The 20243-nt window shown below is 39.3% G+C and overlaps 1 protein-coding gene across 2 annotated transcripts in view; it reads left to right on the top strand.

Moving 5' to 3' along the window:
* Positions 1–17737, top strand: part of maml3 (mastermind-like transcriptional coactivator 3) — a 118162-nt gene extending 100425 nt beyond the window's left edge. For both annotated transcript variants that reach the window (XM_051901174.1, XM_051901186.1), the window contains exons 3-5: positions 13897–14154; positions 14278–14353; positions 16329–17737. In XM_051901174.1, coding sequence (XP_051757134.1) covers positions 13897–14154; positions 14278–14353; positions 16329–17311 — 1317 coding nt within the window. In that variant the 3' untranslated portion in view covers positions 17312–17737. The remainder of the gene's footprint in view (positions 1–13896; positions 14155–14277; positions 14354–16328) is intronic.
* Positions 17738–20243: the final 2506 nt, after the last annotated feature.

The following is a 20243-nucleotide window of genomic DNA, read 5'->3' as shown; positions in this document are numbered from 1 at the left end:
TACTTTTGTACACATTTATGTGTGAGTGTGTATTTTGAGGAATCTTGTTGTTTGTGACCAACTTGGTTTTAAGTAGCCCTCAGAAATAATATTGTGTAAATGGTTTTTGTGGCACTCTTTCTCTTTCTATGTTGACCACTTCTGGAAGAAGGTTTGTGTCAAGCTTGTGAAGAGTATGATTAGTGTCATTCTTTGAAATTGTCAAATATTTTCCTTTCTTTAGCAAGTTATTGAGGTGATGAGGTGGAAGTATGCTGCATTTACTCAAAATAGATAATGTTGGTAGTCAGGCCTTTGAAATCATTAATATTATGTTTTTGTATGATTCTTAAGGTCATTACTTAAGTGTTAAGCACTTGTATTTCTCAGTTCTCTCTCTTTCTCTATTCTTTCTTTTTGCTCTTTCAATCTCTGGTCAAACAGCAGGAAAGAGTATTATTCTCTTCTGGAATGTCGCATTGAACTATATTTAGAGTCTTGTTTCCGTTCCTCCTTTTCCGTTTCTTTCCCTTTTTTTTAATAGATGAGACAAAAATAGCCATGGTCATGTCTTCAGACTCACCTGGGAATTCATGCACAACTCTGTTTGTGTGTGTGTGTGTTTCTAACAGCCTTTCCTGAATGACTTTTACTAATTATATTTAGCCTGGTACAGCATTTCGTTCTCCGATTGTAAATGCGTTACTAATTTTCTTCAGATGTAGTTGAGCGTCCCATCAAACATCCACTATCACACAGGAGGTTTTCTGCTTGTTTGACTTGACAAGTTCAGGCATGAACATGCATTAACCTAAGTTTGAACCAATCATATCTGTGCTACTTTAACAGCTTTTTAGCTTTTAAAGAGAGAAATGCCCGTTTTATTCTCATTCTCATATCGTCTCATTGCTGATTCCATTAAGACTGACAACTAACACTGGCCTCATGTAACACTTTATGTAGTTAAAACTGTGAACTGTGAACTTGAAAAAAAGTTGCTTCAATGTTTTAGAGGAGGGATATTTCTTGAGTGGCAAATCAGCATATTAGAATGATTTCTGAAGGATCATGTGACTGAAGACTGGAGTAATGATGCTGAAAATTCAGCTTTGTCATCACAGGAATAAATTACATTTAAAAATATCTCAGAATATTGCACATTGTTACTGTTTTTACTTTATTTCTAATCAAATAAATGAAACTTAGTGAACATTTAACCAACTTTAACCTTACCAACCCCCAGCATTTGAATGGTAGTGTAATTACACAAGACTTCCTATACGAATGACTATTCAGCTAATCATTCAGACAACCCCAATGTTTATTTTGGAAGTAGTTTAGCACATCCTGGGAAGGAATAGTTCCTAACATTGTGAACCCTCTCTAAACTCCCAGCTTAGCGTGCATCATTGGGAGAGAGTGACGATCCAAATTGAAGCAGTTTCGACTCTTCAAGCGGGTGAAGTGTTGCTGCAAATTGGCCAATACACAGGCTACTGCTTCAGGTGTTTATTGAAATAGAGGAAAGCAGTTGGTCTTTTTCATGGCCATTAGCTACTGAAAAACCCTGAGTCAGTTTTACTACTGACACTAAAAGCTTCATTTCACTGCAGGTGGTATTTCATGTGTGTATGATTGCTTACATGCCTTTAGTATTCGCTTGTGTGAGAGGGTTTTCACTGCTTTATGCAGTATCCAAATTGAACACTCGCCAAGTGCCAAATGTGAGTAAAATTGGCTTAGGTGAGTAAATAAAACTTGCTAATGAGTTACTAGATGGCTGTTAACTTTATTAGAAACGGTGCAGCGTGGTGAACATCTAAGTAATATTGTAATAACAACAGTCTAACACTTACTGATGTGCAGATCTCAAATCAAAGGTGCAAATTTGTTAGATACTTTACACCAGGGATTACCAAACTTTTTTGTTATTTTAATTTGAATTAATTAGATTTTCTTCAACTCACGAATTGCAGTTTGTGAAAACTGCTTTACGTAATAAGTCACCAGATGAAAGTATAAGGAACACATGAGTTTTTCTGAGTGCAGTTTCATAGAGAGATGGATACTGGCTTATCTTGTATATATTTTGCTGTGAGTGACCTTGACTTGTACTTTGTCACAAATATGTAAAGAAAAAAACAGCAAAATGTATTTAAAAAAACAAGAAATATATTGAGTATCAGTGCAATAGTTATGGACAGTGTGGCAGAAAGTTAATTCTGAGACCCTGACTGTATGTTTGTTATATTGACTGTGTAAAATAGTGCACTATGCCATGAAAATAACATTTGTTTTTGCTACTAAACTCACACTACCTTTCTTTGTACCATCTCTCTCTCTGTTTCTCCCTCAGACCTAAATCCCAGTGATATTTAAGGGTCTTAACCTGTGTCTTTCATCCCTCCGTTGCGGAGCGTGTGTGAGATCTAGCGTTAGCCCCCGTCGCTACGCGCTCTGCTAGCAAATGTAGACAGGCACGCTCTGAGCGTGTGCAAAAGCTCATGACCCTCTCCACAAAGACAGACTGCAAATGAGCCTCTCTTTCTCTCCTCTATCTAGATCTTTGTCTCTCCGCTAGTGTCAGCATTCCCTCCTTCCCTCGATCTCTTTTCTCACTCTCTGTCACAGCGTCGCTCTCTCGTTCACTCCCTCACTCTGTCTCTTTATCTAAGTAATTACCACTCCCCTCCGACATCTCTGCCACTGTCATATTCTTGTATCTTTCTTTCTGTCTCTCTCTCTCTCTCTCGCACGTGGTGTTTCTCCCTCCTTAGCAGTTAGAGAGGAAATCAATATAGACATGACCCTCTCAGGAGCCACAATATCACCTTTGGGCGTGGTGGTTGTCGGGACAGCAAACGTGCTGTAAGGACCCTTAATAATCCTTTTCAGCGGAACCAGTTATTTGCATAGTAACAATTTACTGACAACACAACCTGGTGGCTGCTAGTAACCTAGACCCAGATGTACTTTTTTTCACATTTTCTGCACTGATTTTGGGAAAAATCTGAAAACAATTGGCAGAATTATTTGGAGTAGATTGTAAACATGGTCAAATTTGGAGTTAAGAGCAAAACACTATCATTAAATGTATCAAAAAGCCACGTTATCAATGATGGGCATTCAGATTCTTCAGAATACTACGTGCACAGATTCCATGTAGGTTGGCAAGTGACCATATTTATGACCAACTAACATCAACAGTAAGTGTATAAGCAGTCCAGACATTGTAAAATCTATAAGACGTTTTTTTTTTTTTTTTTTTTGTGTGTTTACACCAGTTCATACAGTTCGGGTTTATGCGGCAACATTTGTTTAGGAAAAACGCAACAAATGGGCCTTTGTTTATGTCTCATTTGGTCGGTTGGATCGCAAGTGGATGACGCTAAATACAGGTGTAAACAGGGTGTAAAACGTTTTGAGCTTGTCCACTTTCAACCTCTTCCAGAGGTAGTCGAATACGCATTCGACCATATTGTTTTCGTAGTGTAGGTTGAATGTGTTCATGTGATTGAAAATGTACCAAGCACAATGTTCTCTCACCATTCCTGATTTCTAACACATACTCTCCGCGCACGGCCAGTCTTGCGGCTGTCAGGGCAGAAACAAAAGCTGCTGTTCTGTATGTTTTTCCGTTATCTCTAAACGCACAAGCTTATTTTGTTCATTAGATCGAAAGATCTAAAAAAAACCTTTACATTTACCCACCCATAGACCCTCCCCTCGAAGAAATCATGACAGAAGTAGTTGAAAGTGGACAAAAGAGACTGATTAAAATACCAGGGGGAAACGAGTATGTGTCTCCCTCGTCCACTTGTGATCCGATCGACCAAAATGCATCTTAATACCAGGTGTAAACAGGGCCTATGATGTCACAAAGCACATTGCGAACAAACATTGTAAAATGTGCGTAAGAAGCTGTTTTTATGAGTTCTATTTTGAAAGCAACAGGTTTTTATGGCAACATTCGTTTAAGAAAAATGCAACAAATGGGCCTTTGTTCATTTCTCATTATGATATCACGAAGTACATTGTGAAATGTGCGTAAGAAGTTAATGTGTGTGTTTACGCTAGTTGTAGTTTGAAACCAACAGGTTTATACAGGAACATTCGTTTAAGAAAAACACGACAAATGGGCCTTTGTTCATTTCTCATTATGATGTCACGAAGCACATTGTGTCAGGCTGCTGTTCTTTTTCTCTCCCATTATTTCATGACAGGAGGGGAGATGCTCACTTAGCAGCTCTCTCTCCGTCTCGTTCTCTGGAGGTAATTAGTGAATCAGCCAGTAATTAGTTTGCTTCATGTCTGGTAATTCCCTCTCGTTGCCCACAATGACACTCCCAGCCGTCAACAGTCAACACTGTCACGCTGTAAAAAAAAAAAAAAAAAAAAAAAAAAAAGACACCTAGTCTCTTCCTCTCTGCCTTCCCCTCTCTTTGTCAAACGAGTGTGTGTCAGAGTCTCGCCCACGAACAGCTCTTTTGAGGCGGCGTTGTGTGTGTGTGTGTGTGTGTGTGTGTGTGTGTGTGTGTTCTTAAACACGTTTACCCATCCTCTCTATTTCCCCTCTGCGCTCTGTAAGTGTGCCGGATTGTTTACCTCCCTTTTTCTCTCCCTCCCTTTCCCCTCTCCACCGCTCTATCTCTCTCCCTCCCTCTCTCTAGGATCGGAAGTCCCCCGAGGCCGTGCATTCTTCAGCCCCTCCCCCACCCATCTCTCACTATAGACAGAACATGCAAGACAGAGAGAGAGAGAGAGCATGTGTGTGATGCCCTCTGCATTAACATACAACAAGACGCATACGTATACGTGTGTGCGTGGATACTACGCTCTCAGATACTTAAATGATTGCTCTCTGTCCCGAGAGGATGAGGCTTTTTCTTAAAGATTTCATTGCGTACGCGAGTGTGTGTTATCTGATGAGGTCTGTCTCAGGGGTGGCTGCGGTGCTGTTAGAGAGTGACTTGCTGATAAAAGGCCTGCGAGAGAGCGAGGAAAAGAGAGGGGGAGGAGGCTTCTTTGACTGGACACATAAATCAAGGCCCTGGTAATTGCTGCTCAGGAGAAAAAGTGCCTGGGAGAGGGTGGTTGTGAAACCGAACACTAAAGCTGCACTAGCACATGCTTGCACGCATCACAAACACACAATGCTGTCATATTCCAAAATTTAATTATAAACAATATGGCTCCTTTCCAAAACCTAGTGAGCCTACCTAGTCAGCTGCCTTTTAAGGCATCTGTACCTCCACCAAACATCACATGTGAGTGATTTGGAACACTCTATAGGCAGCACTTCTTTACGCCATACATATAGCACTTGAAGTGCATGGAGACCCAACTCACAATTGATTCCAGTGGAATTGTTCCTAAGCTAACAGACACTCTGATAAGCATATAAAATGCAAAGCACAAACAAATGTGCGGTAAAATAGTCCATTTTCAATCATCAATACATATAATTAATTTCTCTTGCTTTTAATGAACGTTGCAATGCATTCTGGGATTGATTTTTTTTTTTTTTTTCTGCAATGGATCAATGCTGCCTTGGATTTTGGCCAAAACAAGGTATCTTAAAGGGATAGCACACCCAAAAATGAAAATTCTGTTATTTACTCACCCTCGTGACATTCCAAACCTGTATGGATTTCTTTCTTCTGCAGAACACAAAAGAAGATATTTTGAAGTTGGTTACCAAACCATTTTGGTTGCTGTTGTATGTACAAAAACACGTTTCACAAATAAATGATTGTAAATGATTGTGAATTATCCCTTTAATAGGCAGTATAACATTTTTATTGATTTATTTAGTCATTTTTGGTACAGGCTTAATGTATGATGCCTTAAAATACTGTCTATGTAAGCAGCTAACTAGGTTTTGGAACAGAGCTCATATGTAGCACTGACTGCTTCCCTCATTCCACACACTCGATTTATCAGAGCTTGAGCTCGCCTCCCTGTGTGGGAATGTTGGACAGTAAAGAAAGGAGATCTGAGGCTGTGATTGGACGTTTTATCTCCCCTCTTGAGAGAAGAGCCATGATTGGTTCACTCATCCCAGGAAAGTGAGACAGTAAAAGATGACAATTAATCGGTCACAGACACACTCAAAAACCCTTCACCAATCAAACACCGTTTCAACAGCTTAAAACATTTCCCTCCGCTCCCCTCTCTCTCTTTCTCTCGCTCTCTCATTCTCTCACTCGGAAAATAAAGTTCATCATAATTTCTGCTTCTGTTGAGCCTTGAATAATTAGTCATGATCGCTTTCAACAAGGCACAGCTGCGAGAAACAAAGGAGAGATAAGAGGAGAAAGAAAGAGAGAAGATTTTGAAACAGACACGCGCAAGCACCTGTTGTGACATTCAACTCTGAGTTCTGTTGTGTTTTAAGGGTGAATCTGCATATCGTATGACACAAGCAGGTTATACACACTTGTGCAAATCTGCAGACCTTTTCCAGCATTTTCTATATTGGGTATTTTTGGGGAAAAAACTGGAATTCTGTAGACATGTTGCACTGTTGTTTGTATCTGAAAACATTTATCAAATTAGCCGAAATAAAAGTAAGCAATAAGGTACTTGAGGCTGTGCTGTATTGTGAATAAGTCACGGCTGAAGGGTGTTGTTAGGAACAACGCGAAGCGGAGTGCCTGCAACCCCTACAGCCATGACTTATTCACGATACAGCACTAGCCTCGAGTACCTTATTGCTTTTATAAAACGGTTACCACACAATACAAATATTAAAGCTAGAAATATGTATCAATGCAGCTTTCATGAAGTAAACTCTTACTAAAAGCCTTCCTTCCGCCGGAAAAAATAGTCCCTGACCGTGAAAAGCAACAGAAGTAACATTTATTACGCCATTAAATGGTGGCAAAGTCTGTCTTTATGAGTGTGTCAGTCAGTAGTGAAGACTTTTATATTGATAAGACTGAATTGTTGTGAACACGGAACAAGACGCAACTGACAAATGCTTTGACTAGCGCTGTCAGTCATGGGAAAACCCCTTAAGTGTTAAAAGGACAAGATAATACATCGGACATTTAAACAGATTTTTTTATTATGAACATAGGACTGACCTGAAGGAAAATGCTAAATCTGAATGCAGGTAATAAACTCGCTCACTCGATCTCTTTCTCACAGTACTCTTCTACATAATACAGTAAGCTTCAATGAACAATATCAATTGAGAACATACAGTTTACATTGCTAAGAGTGGTTGTTAAGGGTGTTGTGTACTAGTGATACACAGAACCATTGGGTGGAGCAGTCATAGCCGTGTTTTATCGTGAATAAAACACAGCTATTGACCAATCAGAATCAAGGACAGGAACTAACCATTTTATAATATTTAATAAATGATCATGCAAGGTGCAGTCTGTAGAGCTTTCTGCAGATTTCATGTGGGCCTGTTTATGGTTTCTATGACTTTTCTTTTATAAAAGCAGAACAAAATCTCAGAGCTTAATGCTCCAAATAAAGGGAAAGTGCTAGACAGAAAGAGCGAGCGTAACTGAGCAAGGAAGCATGAGGGAGACGTTTATTTCACTGTGCTTCTGTTATCTTTCCTTTCTCGTCCTTACATCAGATTTCATCATTTTCTCCTCTTACCTCTACCTGCAGATCCACACAGAGAGAGTCCGTCTGTGTTTAATTGAGCCGTGGGTGCTCAGTATTTATTTCTGAAACTTTGAGGCGCAGCCAATGAACAATGCACAATTTCACGTCGCAGACTTGTCCAAACAATGAAAACAAGTAGCCTTATTCAGATGCTGTATCTGTTGCATTTTTACGCCCGTCTCATTCAAAGAGCGATCATTTAATTTAGTTTCACGCTATTTTAAGTGACTGATCTGATTTAGTAGACATGGTCACCCAGCCTGGCTGATGAAATGGACATAAACTGAAATCTGAGGGTTAACATCATCATTTGACGTTTCAATCCGTTTACTGCAATTGTTTATTAGGGATTCATATGGAGAAATCCGTGTGCATAGCTGCGGATGGATTTCTATCCATAAAGCTCAATGAACTGGCACTGAACCTGTGCACGCGTGAGTGTGTGTGCGTGTAATTGAGCTGTAGACAGAAATATGGCTTTACGGCCACCGCTAATGGCTTCTGTGCAGTGGAATAGATGGAGGGAGAAAGGGAATATAGAAGCTGGGAAAGATAACGCAACATGGGGAGGGAAGGGAGGGCAAAAGGTTGGAGGTAGAGAGAGGTGGAGTTTGTGGAAAAAGGGATGGAAGAGTGGGAAATGAGGGGGTGGGATACAGCATGGCCAATCCTATCTTGTAACAGGTGTGTTATCTAGATTTTGAGAACAAAAGAACAACTTCTTTGGCATTTCTTTGTTCTTTGTCAATGCACCAATGGATGTAAGGAATATTATGTAATATGCTTTTGTTTGTGGTAAATTTGTGATGTAGATTTCTTGGGTTTGGCCTTCTGTCAGTGATCCTCTGCCTGCCAGTCTCTCGTTTGTTTGCTCTCAGTAGGTTTGACATGATTGATATTCAAGCAAATAATCTGATAAAGGAGGCAGCAGCACCTGGTGAATTCGATAGACTATGCCCCCTCAACACCTTTGTCATAGCGTTATTTCAGATTCATCGGTCTGTTTAATCAAGCCTACTTTTAAAGGAGTAGTTACATTTATGCTCACCGTCATGATCTGAGACATTAAAAAACATCCTTAAAAATAAAATGATGAGAGTAGCAGTAGAGCATTGCTCTTCCAATGCAATAGTCACAGGTTTGACTCCAATTACTTGTAATTACAATACTTATGTATTACTTCAATGCAGTGGAAGCAGCTTAGCATAGAAATGTCATGCATAAATGTAAATGAGAGCTGAAGTTATACGCAGTGTATGTATAAATAAATATATTAGATATATATCTCTGGATGTCTCTAGATATTAGCCATTTAAAAAAATCAGTCAACCAGTAGAAAGCAGATCAAACTTTCTCTCTCGAGTCTTTTATGCCATATTGAGACTGAACTTGCAAATGATCAGCCGAAGCTAAATTCATGCCTCATCTTTGGCATTGCCAAAATTCTTTAACACGTTTAAGATGTCATAGCTTGAATTTGTTTGAATTGGCCAGTTACTACTACTACCACCCCCACACACAAACGCCCTCATGAGGACCATGTGTTGGCGCGTGGTGTATTATTAGAGGGGATGTTGTGAGCAAGCCCCTCAGATTAGTGTCTGATCTGGGCCAAGGCTCACTACTGGTAATCAATGTGTGTTTGTGTGTGTATGCATGAGATCAATGAAAGCAATCACTCTGGCTATCTGTATTGCACTATGTATTGCTCTGTGCAAACTGCAGTGAGCTTCTTTGCACGTCCAACACCTTTAACAACTGAAGATGAGCTGAAATTTTAGTGTTCACAATCATCGAATAGTTTTGCCTGTTTATGTTTGTTTGGTGCCTTTGGTAAGCTCACACACTTTAAGGGTTAGTTCACCCCAAAATGAAAATTATGTCATCATTTACTCACCCTCATGTTGTTCCACACCCCTAAGACCATCGTTCATCTTCAGAACACAAATTAAGATATTTTTGATGAAATCCGAGAGGTATATGACTCGTCCATAGACAGCAATGCTATCAACACTTTCAGGGTCCAGAAAGCTACTAAAGACATTGTTAAAACCGTCGACGTGACTACATTGGTTCAACCTTCATTTTATGAAGCGAAAACTTTGTGCGCAAAAACAAAACAAAAATAACAACTTAATTCAACAATATCTTCTCTTCTTTGTCTGTCTCATAAGTTGTTTGCGTCCAGTGCTTCCAGGTTCTACGTCTGAACACCGACTCACGCATGTCGTGCTGCTCACGTGAACCGCTTTGGCCAATACTGAGCCGGCATTCGGACATAAACACTGAAGCCTTCACTGTGCTTACTGCGTCAACTTCGTAAGGACAATGACAGGGAAGAGATTGTTGAATAAAGTTGTTATTTTTGTTTTGTTTTTGCGCACAAAAAGTATTCTCGTCGCTTCATAAAATTAAGGTTGAACCACTGTAGTCACGTCGACTGTTTTAAGGATGTCTTTAGTACCTTGCTGTCTATGAACAAGTTATATACCTCTCGGATTTCATCAAAAATAGCTGAATTTGTGTTCCAAAGATGAACGATGGTCTTATGGATGTGGAACGACATGAATGTGAGTAATTAATGACAGAATTTTTATTTTGGGGTGAACTAACCCTTTTAATGCTCAGAGTGTGTCATTTGGATTTTAAAATACCTTCTTCTGTCCCAGATTAATGTTCTTAGACAATTGTAAGTCAGTCATTTGGAGGTTGATTTCCCCAAAAAGTATAAATATAGACTCTGTGGCACTATCAAAACATTGGTCTGTCTGTTTGAGTCCTGACCAGCCTGACAACAGCAATGTTTGCGACCATTGATGTGTGTTTGGGGCGGGACTATCTGTTTGCCTTAACCAATGGCAGATGGGGGACGGTTTAGGAAACCTGTTTGAAGTCAATATTGTAGCAGTTCTGTTTGGTGATGCTAGAAGTACAGAAATTACACACTTTAGTTTAAAATACAGTTACTCACCCTCTCATCATTCTAAACCCATAAGACATTCATTCATCTTCAAAACACAAATGGAAGATATTTTTGATATTCTCTCAACATTTGTCCATCTATTGAACATCCACACGACCAAAACATTATAAGCAAACCATTTGTAGTTTGACTTTTTTGAAGAGTGTAAGTTCTGTGTTGCTTTCAAAACATTGTCAGTTTCTTGTTCGACCAATGGCATGAGTTTGAGGGCGGGGCTACCTGCTTGCCTAAACAAGGGCAGTGGGAGTTTTCTGGAAACCTGTTTGAAAACGGACTCCCCCAATTACTTTTTTTTTTTCTTCTTCTTCAAAACACTTGCTGTATTTGCATTGATCCTCCTCCTGTACAGTCTCTTTCAGTAATCTTGATGATTGTCAGTTTAGTTAAAGAGATATGTAACCAAGCAAGACCAGTCGTATCAAGAGTGGTTCACACATGTGTGAACGAAAGAAAAAAGATGGAGATGGAATCGGTGATAGAGACAGAAAGAAGAGGAAGAGAGGATAAAAAGAGAGAGACTTAATTTACGCTGCTCTCCCTCTCTCTCTCTCTCTCTCGGCTGCTGCCCGCTGTCGTCCATCATGGCTCCTATGAGCACCATCTGCTCAACATTACAGCCACTGTTGCCTGGCTACCTGCTTTCTCTCTATCTCTCTGTCTTTTTTCTCTCCCTCCCTCTCTTTTAATGTTTTTTTTTTTTTCTGTTATTTGAGTCTTTTTCTCTCACCCCTCATCTCTCTCTCTCTTTCCATGCTCTGCTGAGGAGTCTTTGGCTCACACACATTATCCGACAGGAAGAAGGAGACACATCTTTTACACCACTCATGATTAAGCCATCTGCAGAGAGAGCTGAAGGGAGAGGGGGGATGAGGGGATCATAATGAAAAAGAGTATGTAAGGCGGTGAGGGTGAAAGAAGAAAAAGAGAGGAGGTAAAGGGAAATGTGGAGGAAGGAGGGAAAGACGGAGAACGGAATGGAGACATGGGCACAGAGGTGGAAGAAATAGAGATAGATGACGACTCAAAAGAGGGAGTGAGAGAGAGATGGTAGGAGAGGGGGGAAAAAAAGATCAACACTGCCCCCATCTGGCCTTTCCGGCCTCAACACGGATACGTACGTGCCGATCAGCGCTCGTTTGGACAGCACGACTGGTTAACAGAAGAGATCCAGCTGTCTACACACAGATTTGTGCTCATTGACCGGTCTGGTCTAGATTTATCTGAACAGTCTCCTGTGGCGTGTGCATGTTTGTGCCTCATTATTTATGCTGTTCTAAGAGCCTCGTGGAGGGATGGTTCAAATATAATGTTCGCACTAGATTGGAGTCATGGGCTTGCGGTCAGTGAATGTGCTCTGGCACATTGAGCTATGTGGTGCTTGTGTGGGCGATGTGAGTTTAAATCCAGTTTGCAACAGTTTGCTCCACCTCGCCCTTTCTGCATAACATTACTTTGTCCTATCTTTGACTGTTCCTATAAGAGAAAACAATAGTCTGTTTGTCCTGGTCTTCACATCTTATAAGACCATAAACATCTAGAGTCTGGGTCTCATGACTCTTTGTTGTAGATCTTGATTTATATTGTCTCAGACCACAGTCTATTTCCAGTGCATTAAAGGTAATTTTATATTACCTCAACCACTACTCAGAGGGGTATCTTTTCCTGACCCCACACACAAAAGAGGTCTCCACAGCTCCTGTTATCTTTGGTGTACCTTGTTTGAGAAATTTGTTCTAAGGTTTTATTTTTCTTTTCATTAGGAAACCAATTTTGATGAAAGTTTACCAAGTTTAATTTATGACATTGGAAAAGGTGATATGAATGTTATTGGTGGACGAAAAATATTTTTAAAAGTCTTGAGTATGGAAAGGACACGTGCATTTACTTTATTGATGTTAGCAATGTTTTTTACTGCTGTATTTCATTAAATTGAATTTACATTGGAATAAATGTGTATTCAAAAGTTTGTGGGTGGTGAGATTTTTAAAATGTTTTCGAAAGTATTATACGTTCACCTAGGCTGCATTTTTTTTTTTTTTTTTTCATATAAAATACAGTAAAACAGTAATTTTTCTATTTAAAATATTTTAAAATCTAATCTCTTATTTCTGTGTTGGCAAAGCTGAATATTCAGCACCCATTACTTTCTTCAAAAGTCTGATTTGCTGATTTGGTGCTGAAACCGTGATAATTTTCTTTCTTTTTTTTTTTTTTTTTTTCAGGATTTTTTGATGAAAATAAAATTTTAAAAAGAGCAGCATTTATTTGAAATGGAAATGTTTTGTAACATCATAAATGGCTTTACTGTCACTTTTGATCAGCTTAATGCATCCTTCCTAAATAAGTATTAGTTTCTTAAATCATACGGACTGCAAACTTTTGAACAGTAGTGTATGCAATATATTATATAGGCTATTTATTAATTTAGTACCAATGAAGCCAGTTAGCAAGTAATTCAATGACTGATTTAAAGGGTCAGTTCACCCAAAAAATGAAAATTCTGTCATTAATTACTCACCCTCATGTCGTTCTACACCCATAAGACCTTCGTTCATCTTCGGAACACAAATTAAGATATTTTTGATGAAATCCGATGGCTCAGTGAGGCCTCCATTGCCAGCAAGATAATTAACACTTTCAAATGCCCAGAAACGTACTAAAGACACATTTAAAACAGTTCATGTGACTACAGTGGTTCAACCTTAATGTTATATATCGTATCTTTATGAATCTTTTGTTTCGAATCAGTGGTTCGGAGTGCGTATCAAACTGATTTCAGTAAACGAGGCTTCGTTACATCATAAGTGTTTCAAAATTTCAATGGTTCACCACTGGGGGGGCGTGACTTTGGCAGTTTGATACACACTCTGAACCACTGATTCGAAACAAAAGATTCATGAAACTTCGAAGCTTCATGAAGTAGTGTTTTGAAATCGCCCATCACTAGATATTGTTGAATAAAGTCGGCACACAAAAAGTATTCTCGACGCTTCATAAAATTAAGGTTGAACCACTGTAGTCACATGAACTATTTTAAATATGTCTTTAGTAGCTTTCTGGGCATCTGAAAGTGTTAATTATCTTGCTGGCAATGGAGGCTTCACTAAGCCATCGGATTTCATCAAAAATATCTTAATTTGTGTTCCGAAGATGAATGAAGGTCTTACGGGTGTGGAACGACATGAGTGTGAGTAATTAATGACAGAATTTTCATTTTTGGGTGAACTAACCCTTTAATGAAGTGAATCAGTAAATCATCTGTTATTCTGTTATGTCTGATCATCTCTCCTTTCTTGCGTTTGTAGGAAAGTGTGGTTGGATTGCCACGGCAGGCTGGTGGAGTCCAGCCACCTCATGGAGGACCGGGGGGTGTGGCCTCAACAGGGCCTAATGGGGCGGGGCCTGCCAGTTATCTGCCCAATCCACAGCAGGCGGCCATGATGCAGAAGATGATGGCTATGGAGCAGGAAAAGAGGGTCCAGATCCATATGATGGAGCAGCAGAAAGCACAGCTTATGAGAGAACAGAGACAGCAGCAGCAGCAGCACATGCTGGCAGAACAGGTGAGTGCCATTGACACCATAGACATACAGTGCTTTTCTGTTTTCTGTTCAGTTGTTTGTGACTATTGATAAGGAATTTTGATAATCATCTAGTTTTCTGCTTCGCTTTCCCTCTTTTTCCAGTTACAACAGCAGCAGCATCTCCCCAGACAGATGAGTCAGGCGCAGAGGAATCCATACCCACTCCAGCAGTTTCAAGGCAAGACACATACATATACAATGAAAGGAGGATAATATCCATACCCACAATCTAAACGCTTTGCCACTAGTTGTAATGACCATATTACTTCATGTGGCTAAAGGGCTTATAGTGTTATACAAGCACTGTAAGGACCTGAAGTGGATAGTAATGTGAAAAATCTGAACTTCCTCTATTTAAAACTGAAAAGATTTTTTTTTCTCGTTGGCACCTCATACTGCCTAGCCACTTACATTCATTAATGGTCATTAATTGGTTCATTAATGTTAACATTGATGTAATGTAAACATTAATATTAATGTAAACATTTGACTTTAAGGCAAGTCAGTTCACTCGGTGGTCATTTTGGTAACACTCCCAGGCAGCTACTTTCAGTGTAGATAATAAGTACAACTTCTGTCTACTAGAATGGAGACCAAAATCTCTGAAACAGTTTGCAAAGATTACCTTTTAATAACATATTTCATATTAGCATTAAAATCTGACAACTCTATATATATATATATATATATATATATATATATATATATATATATATATATATATATATACACAATATTACACGCATACATACATAAACACACACACACACACACACACACACACCCATTTGTTCTGATGCCTGTCAACTTAATTTTAGCATGAAGTTCATATGGGTTTATTCAAGGTCTAAGGTAGGGGTGCCCAATCCTGTTCCTGGAGATCTACCTACTTGTATAGTTCCAACCCTGATCCAACACACCTGTCTGTAATTATCAAGTGCTCCTGAATATCTTATTTAGCTGGTTCAGTTGTGTTTGATTTGTGTTGGAGCTGAACTTTGCAGGAAGTAGATCTCCGGAACAGGATTGGGCACCACTGGGGCCTGTACCATGAAGCTGGATTAGCTGGCTAGCTAACAAGTTTTGGATTAGTTTGGCCAATCCTGGGTTTTAGGTACCATCAAAGTGACTTGGCTTTTAGCGGTGTTCATCACCATAGTAACTTGTGCTCCACAGCTAACCTGCTCCGGGGCAGGCTCAAACCGAAATTGGACCAATCAGATATAAGCAAAGTGACACTGACACATCCAACGCAATAAAGGCACTCCCCTAGGTTCTCTTCATCCAAATTAAAGGTCACTATATAGTAAAAACAAATATTTAACAATGAAATGGTCTGGCTTTAATGATAAGAATTATTTTATGATTTTATAATTATTATGTGATCTATATTATTATTCATCCATTACACACAAGCAATTTTAGTTTAACAGTTATTATTAAGCATTTAGTTTAAATGAATATTAATATATATATAGATCATTTGTAATAAGCTGTAGAATCAGTAGGTAACTCTTTAAAAATGACTGTGACCTTACATGTTTGAGTCTCTATCGCTAAATATTATCAACTATATAAACTAACTTCACGATAGTTTCTTTTATTTGTCCTCTTTCATGGACAAGTATTTTCTTTTAGTGTAAATGCGTTTAAATTCTTCATTTCCTTCAATCTCTTAACCTTCAGCAAAAGAGTTTAAAATCGCGCTGACTCGCTCGTGATAAGCGAATCACATTTTCTCTCTGTTGCAAGGCATGTGATTGGCTGTTTGCCACTGATGTCACACATTCATGTGAACACGCTCCACAAACTCAGGTTCAAAGCCTGAGTTGACAGAGAAAGTTGGTACCAACAAAGCCAGATTGGAGTGGTTTGGTTTTGTCAACTTGAAACTAATCCTAATACCCTGAGTTTGTTCAACTACCATCATGGTACAGACCCCAGGTCTAAGCTGTGGGATGAGTCACGTACAGTCATCTGGAGATTTCAGTGTGCAGTTTATGGCATTATATACAATTGACAGTGATTTGCTATGCTATTGTGAGTGTGTATTTATGCTGTTTGACTTTAATTGAAACAAGGCTTTGATGTACTGGAAAAATAATGAGAACAACAGATGTCAGTTAATATTATTTAATTTTAAATTGTTTTAGGCACGTCCCAGGAGATGGCAGCAAGGAACCAGGCGCTGCAGAGCATGCGGAACGCTCGACTTCTGCAGCAGCAGCAACAGAACCCGGGGATACTGCAGATGACGCCCGTCCAGAATTCTGCCCCCATGCCCTCGCAGGGTGACATGAGCATGGCATACGGAGGTCAGGCTGGTACACAGACTGGCATGTACCAGGGTATGAACCCAAACATGGGCCAAATGCTCCAGCAGCAACAGCAGCACCATCCCAACCAGCCCAGTATGGCGATGGCACAGAGACAAGCGGGCGCCAACGGGCAAGGAATGGTCGGTGGAGGCCCGGGAGGCGGGTATGGACAGGGAATGCTAATGAACCAGGCCCTCCCACAGCAGCAAATAAAATCAGCCGGTGTCGCCCCTGGTGGGCAGCCGATGGCCAAAGCCCAAGTTCAGAGACTGCAGAGCATGATGGGAGGCGGAGGCCAGACGTGGCCGCAGCAGCAGCAAAATATGCAGGCCATGGGCGGAAGGACTTCAAACGACATGGTGGCGTTTAACAGTAACCCTGCGTATGCCATGCAAGGTGGCCAGCCTCCTAGAATGGCCAAGCAGCATTTCGCACAAGCGATGGGCGGACAGACTATGGTAGACCCACGTTCAATAAACCCAGCTGCAATGGGTGGGCCGATGATGCCGCACATGGCAGGGCAACCAAGGACCAACCAGCCGCGGGGGATGGTAATGCCAGGCATGAACCAGGGAGTGCCCAACATGGGCGCTTTTGGACAGGGCCCTGCTCAAGGCATACCGGGAGCATCGGGAGGGGGTGGGTCATACATGCCAGGGGGTCAGCCTCAGGGCTACCAGAGGACGTCCAATCAGGACCTGGCATACGGTTACGGCAGCCAATCAGGGGCTGGGGCTGGGGTTTCGTTCGGCCTGTCGGATGGGACAGATTTGGATTCAACGGAAGGTTGGATTGAAGAGTTTTTCCCCAACCCATAGCCTAAGGGATTTTTTTAACAGGACAATTTTATGGAAAATGTGATTCGTTTTATTGTTTTGGGGTTTTTTTCTATTACATGGTCGACAAATCTAAGAAATATATTACATGTTGTGTATTACATGTGTGTGCTGTCACAATATTTAAACCAATTCCTCTCTGTTTGGGTTGCTTCTCAAGTAAGGATCCGGCGTTCTTTTTTTTTTTTTTTTTTTTTTTTTTTTTTTTTTAAAGAAGTACCCATTTTGGATTTGATCCATTTATGTCTCTTTTTTTTCTCTCTTATGTCCTTTGTGCTGGACCAAGGGCAAGAGGCACTGAAAACCTGCAAAATGACATTGGGAAAGATTTTATGGATGGTTTTATGTATTTAGTTCTCCCTTGTTCTGACATCCTGTTCATGTATTAAAGAGTGTGTGGAAATTTGAGGTGGGCCTTTGTCAGCAATGGATCCCTTTTCCCAAACCAAACAGTTCAACACACCTCCTCCTCTTTCTTCTCTTACATATCTTCTCTCTCTCGCTCTCTCTCTCTCTCTCTCTTTCTCTCTCTCTTTCTCTTTCTCGCTGCTCTTGATGTGTGTTGATTTGCTCTGCTTTGTGCTTGTGCGCGCGCACGTTTATTTGCACTATGGGCATCACAACAAAACACATCAGACTCTGTGTGCTCTCAGTGTATGCAAGATGGATGCTCTGCTGTCGCTAGGCGACCGGTGTCAGTAGAAGAGTGAAGCCGTGTGTGTGTGTTTGTCAACTAGGTGTTTGTTAATATTGCTTGAAGAGATTTGGCAGCTACAAACTTCTCCCTCCCCTCCCTAAAACTGTGAGAAAGAGGTTTTCTTTAGTCACAATGGCAGCTAGAAAGGAAGGATACATGAACTCATCTGGATTACAAGAAACAGTTCACCAAGTATAAAGTAATATTTATGGGATTTTAATGTAACACCCTAGGCATTTGTGAAAGTTATCTGAGGCAAATTCAGTGTTTTGAATCTATAATTTAAAACCAATATTTAAATGCTTCACAACATTCTAGTTTTTGTTTCTTTCCTTTGACTGAACATAATTGCTTGTGAACACTGGTTAAAGATATTTTAATAAAGAAAACAAAAATTAAATACACCATACATACTGTATTTCCGCTGATGGGTCATACCACTTTTCTCCTTTTATTTTACAAGTCAAATACTTATTAGTTGCTGTAAAGTTTAATTTTCAATCATTGCACCACTTCAAGCTCTTGCACACTCTGTTAACCGTTACACAATGCCTGACAGGAAAGACAAGCACATCAAGACTCCGACAAGCCATTTGTAGTACAGACAACTTTCTCTTTCAACTGTGACCATTTCAGAAATGGACTAAATTTGTACATGTAAGCCTCTGCTCTGTATTGGGAATTTAAATTTATTTACAGTCCATTTCCACCAACTTGTATTTATTATTTGAAAAACTTAGTTCACATAAAGTATGATTTGTTGTGTTACTTGTACAAGTTTAACCTTGTCTGTCAACTAATTTCAAATGAAGTCTCAAAATGTTAACCATTTCTTTACTACTCAGCCAGACTTGTTTAATTGTCTGTTGTTTACCATGAAATGCCACACAAAGAATATCAGAGTCTTTTCTCCTTGTTGTGTGTTACTTTATGGTATTATAGTCAAGGTGTCTCTTTCTGTGATCGAGCTTTAGTCTGATTGTTTCAGCTTTTTGAGGAATGTAACTGACTTGAATTGTGACTGACTTGCCCTTTTTTGAGAAATTTCTGTCTTAATGGGAGATTGAACGCATTCACATCTTCAGTGTTTCGCAGTGTTATATTGTTGCTGTGTCAAGAGGATCGCAGTCGGAGAGGGTAAAGCCCACGTTCTCCTGCCGTCTCACCAAATATCAACAATCTGGGACCAAGATTAACATGTTTTTGATTTCTATTTCTGAAGTCATTGAGCTTATCTTTTTCTCCTTTTTATTTCGTACTGGTGCTGACATATATGTGATGGAAAAAGATATATATCAGATACAGTTATATGTAAATATGTTTTTACAATTTTAAATACATCAGAGGATACGTCTCTACTAACTGTAAAGATATTGCTGTTTGTTTAAGATAGAGAAGTATTTTTATTTCATCTTTTTTTTTTCCACTTTTAAACTCATCTGAGCTATACCATTGCACTTCAGACAATGTCTTACTACTAATTTGTAATGTAAACCTCCTCTAATTTTTATTTTGAAGGTTTTTTCTAGTTTTCAAATTTTACTCTGTATCTAAAGCAGTGCTTTTTTTCTTTTTCATGTACAGAATTATGTAAATGGTAATGCCAGAGAGTTACAAAGAATTTGTTTTTCAGAAAAAAATACATTAAAGAGATTGATCATTAAAAATGTTCTCATTAAAATAAGTCTCTGCAACTTTTTTGATACCAAAAAAAAAAAAAAGTTTAAATGTTTTACCTGTATATGTTTAAACTAAGAACAAAGAAACTGCAGGAAAAGAAAATATGGAAAAAAATGTAAAGAAAAGACACACTGTAAACCTGAATAAGTTGGCAAAACTAAAAAAAAAAATTAAGTAATCAGTTAAATCAAATTTTTTTTAATGAAACAATTCATATACTTAAAGTATTTAGATCTTTCTTTTTCTTTTGAGTTCATGAAACATTTTAAGTTAATTTGATTGAACTGATTTGTTTGAGTTTGCCCTACTCAAAACAATTATTTTGAGTGTTAGGGTTTACAGTGTTGCACTGTATTTATTTATTGGCAACATTAAAATTGTATGGCAAAACTAAGTAAAACATGCTGTAAAATATACACACAATATATGGTCTTGAAGCAACCCACTGAACGCATTTATCCCTCAGTCTCGTTTTCATTCGCAAAAAAATTTAAACTGGCGCCTACCCCGATTAAAGTCTGAAAGTAAATAAAGATA

Source organism: Ctenopharyngodon idella, chromosome 1 (assembly GCF_019924925.1).
Source record: "Ctenopharyngodon idella isolate HZGC_01 chromosome 1, HZGC01, whole genome shotgun sequence".
Taxonomy (NCBI): domain Eukaryota; kingdom Metazoa; phylum Chordata; class Actinopteri; order Cypriniformes; family Xenocyprididae; genus Ctenopharyngodon; species Ctenopharyngodon idella.
The sequence above is the reverse complement of the archived record's forward strand: the minus strand, read 5'-3'. Positions and strand labels throughout refer to the sequence as shown.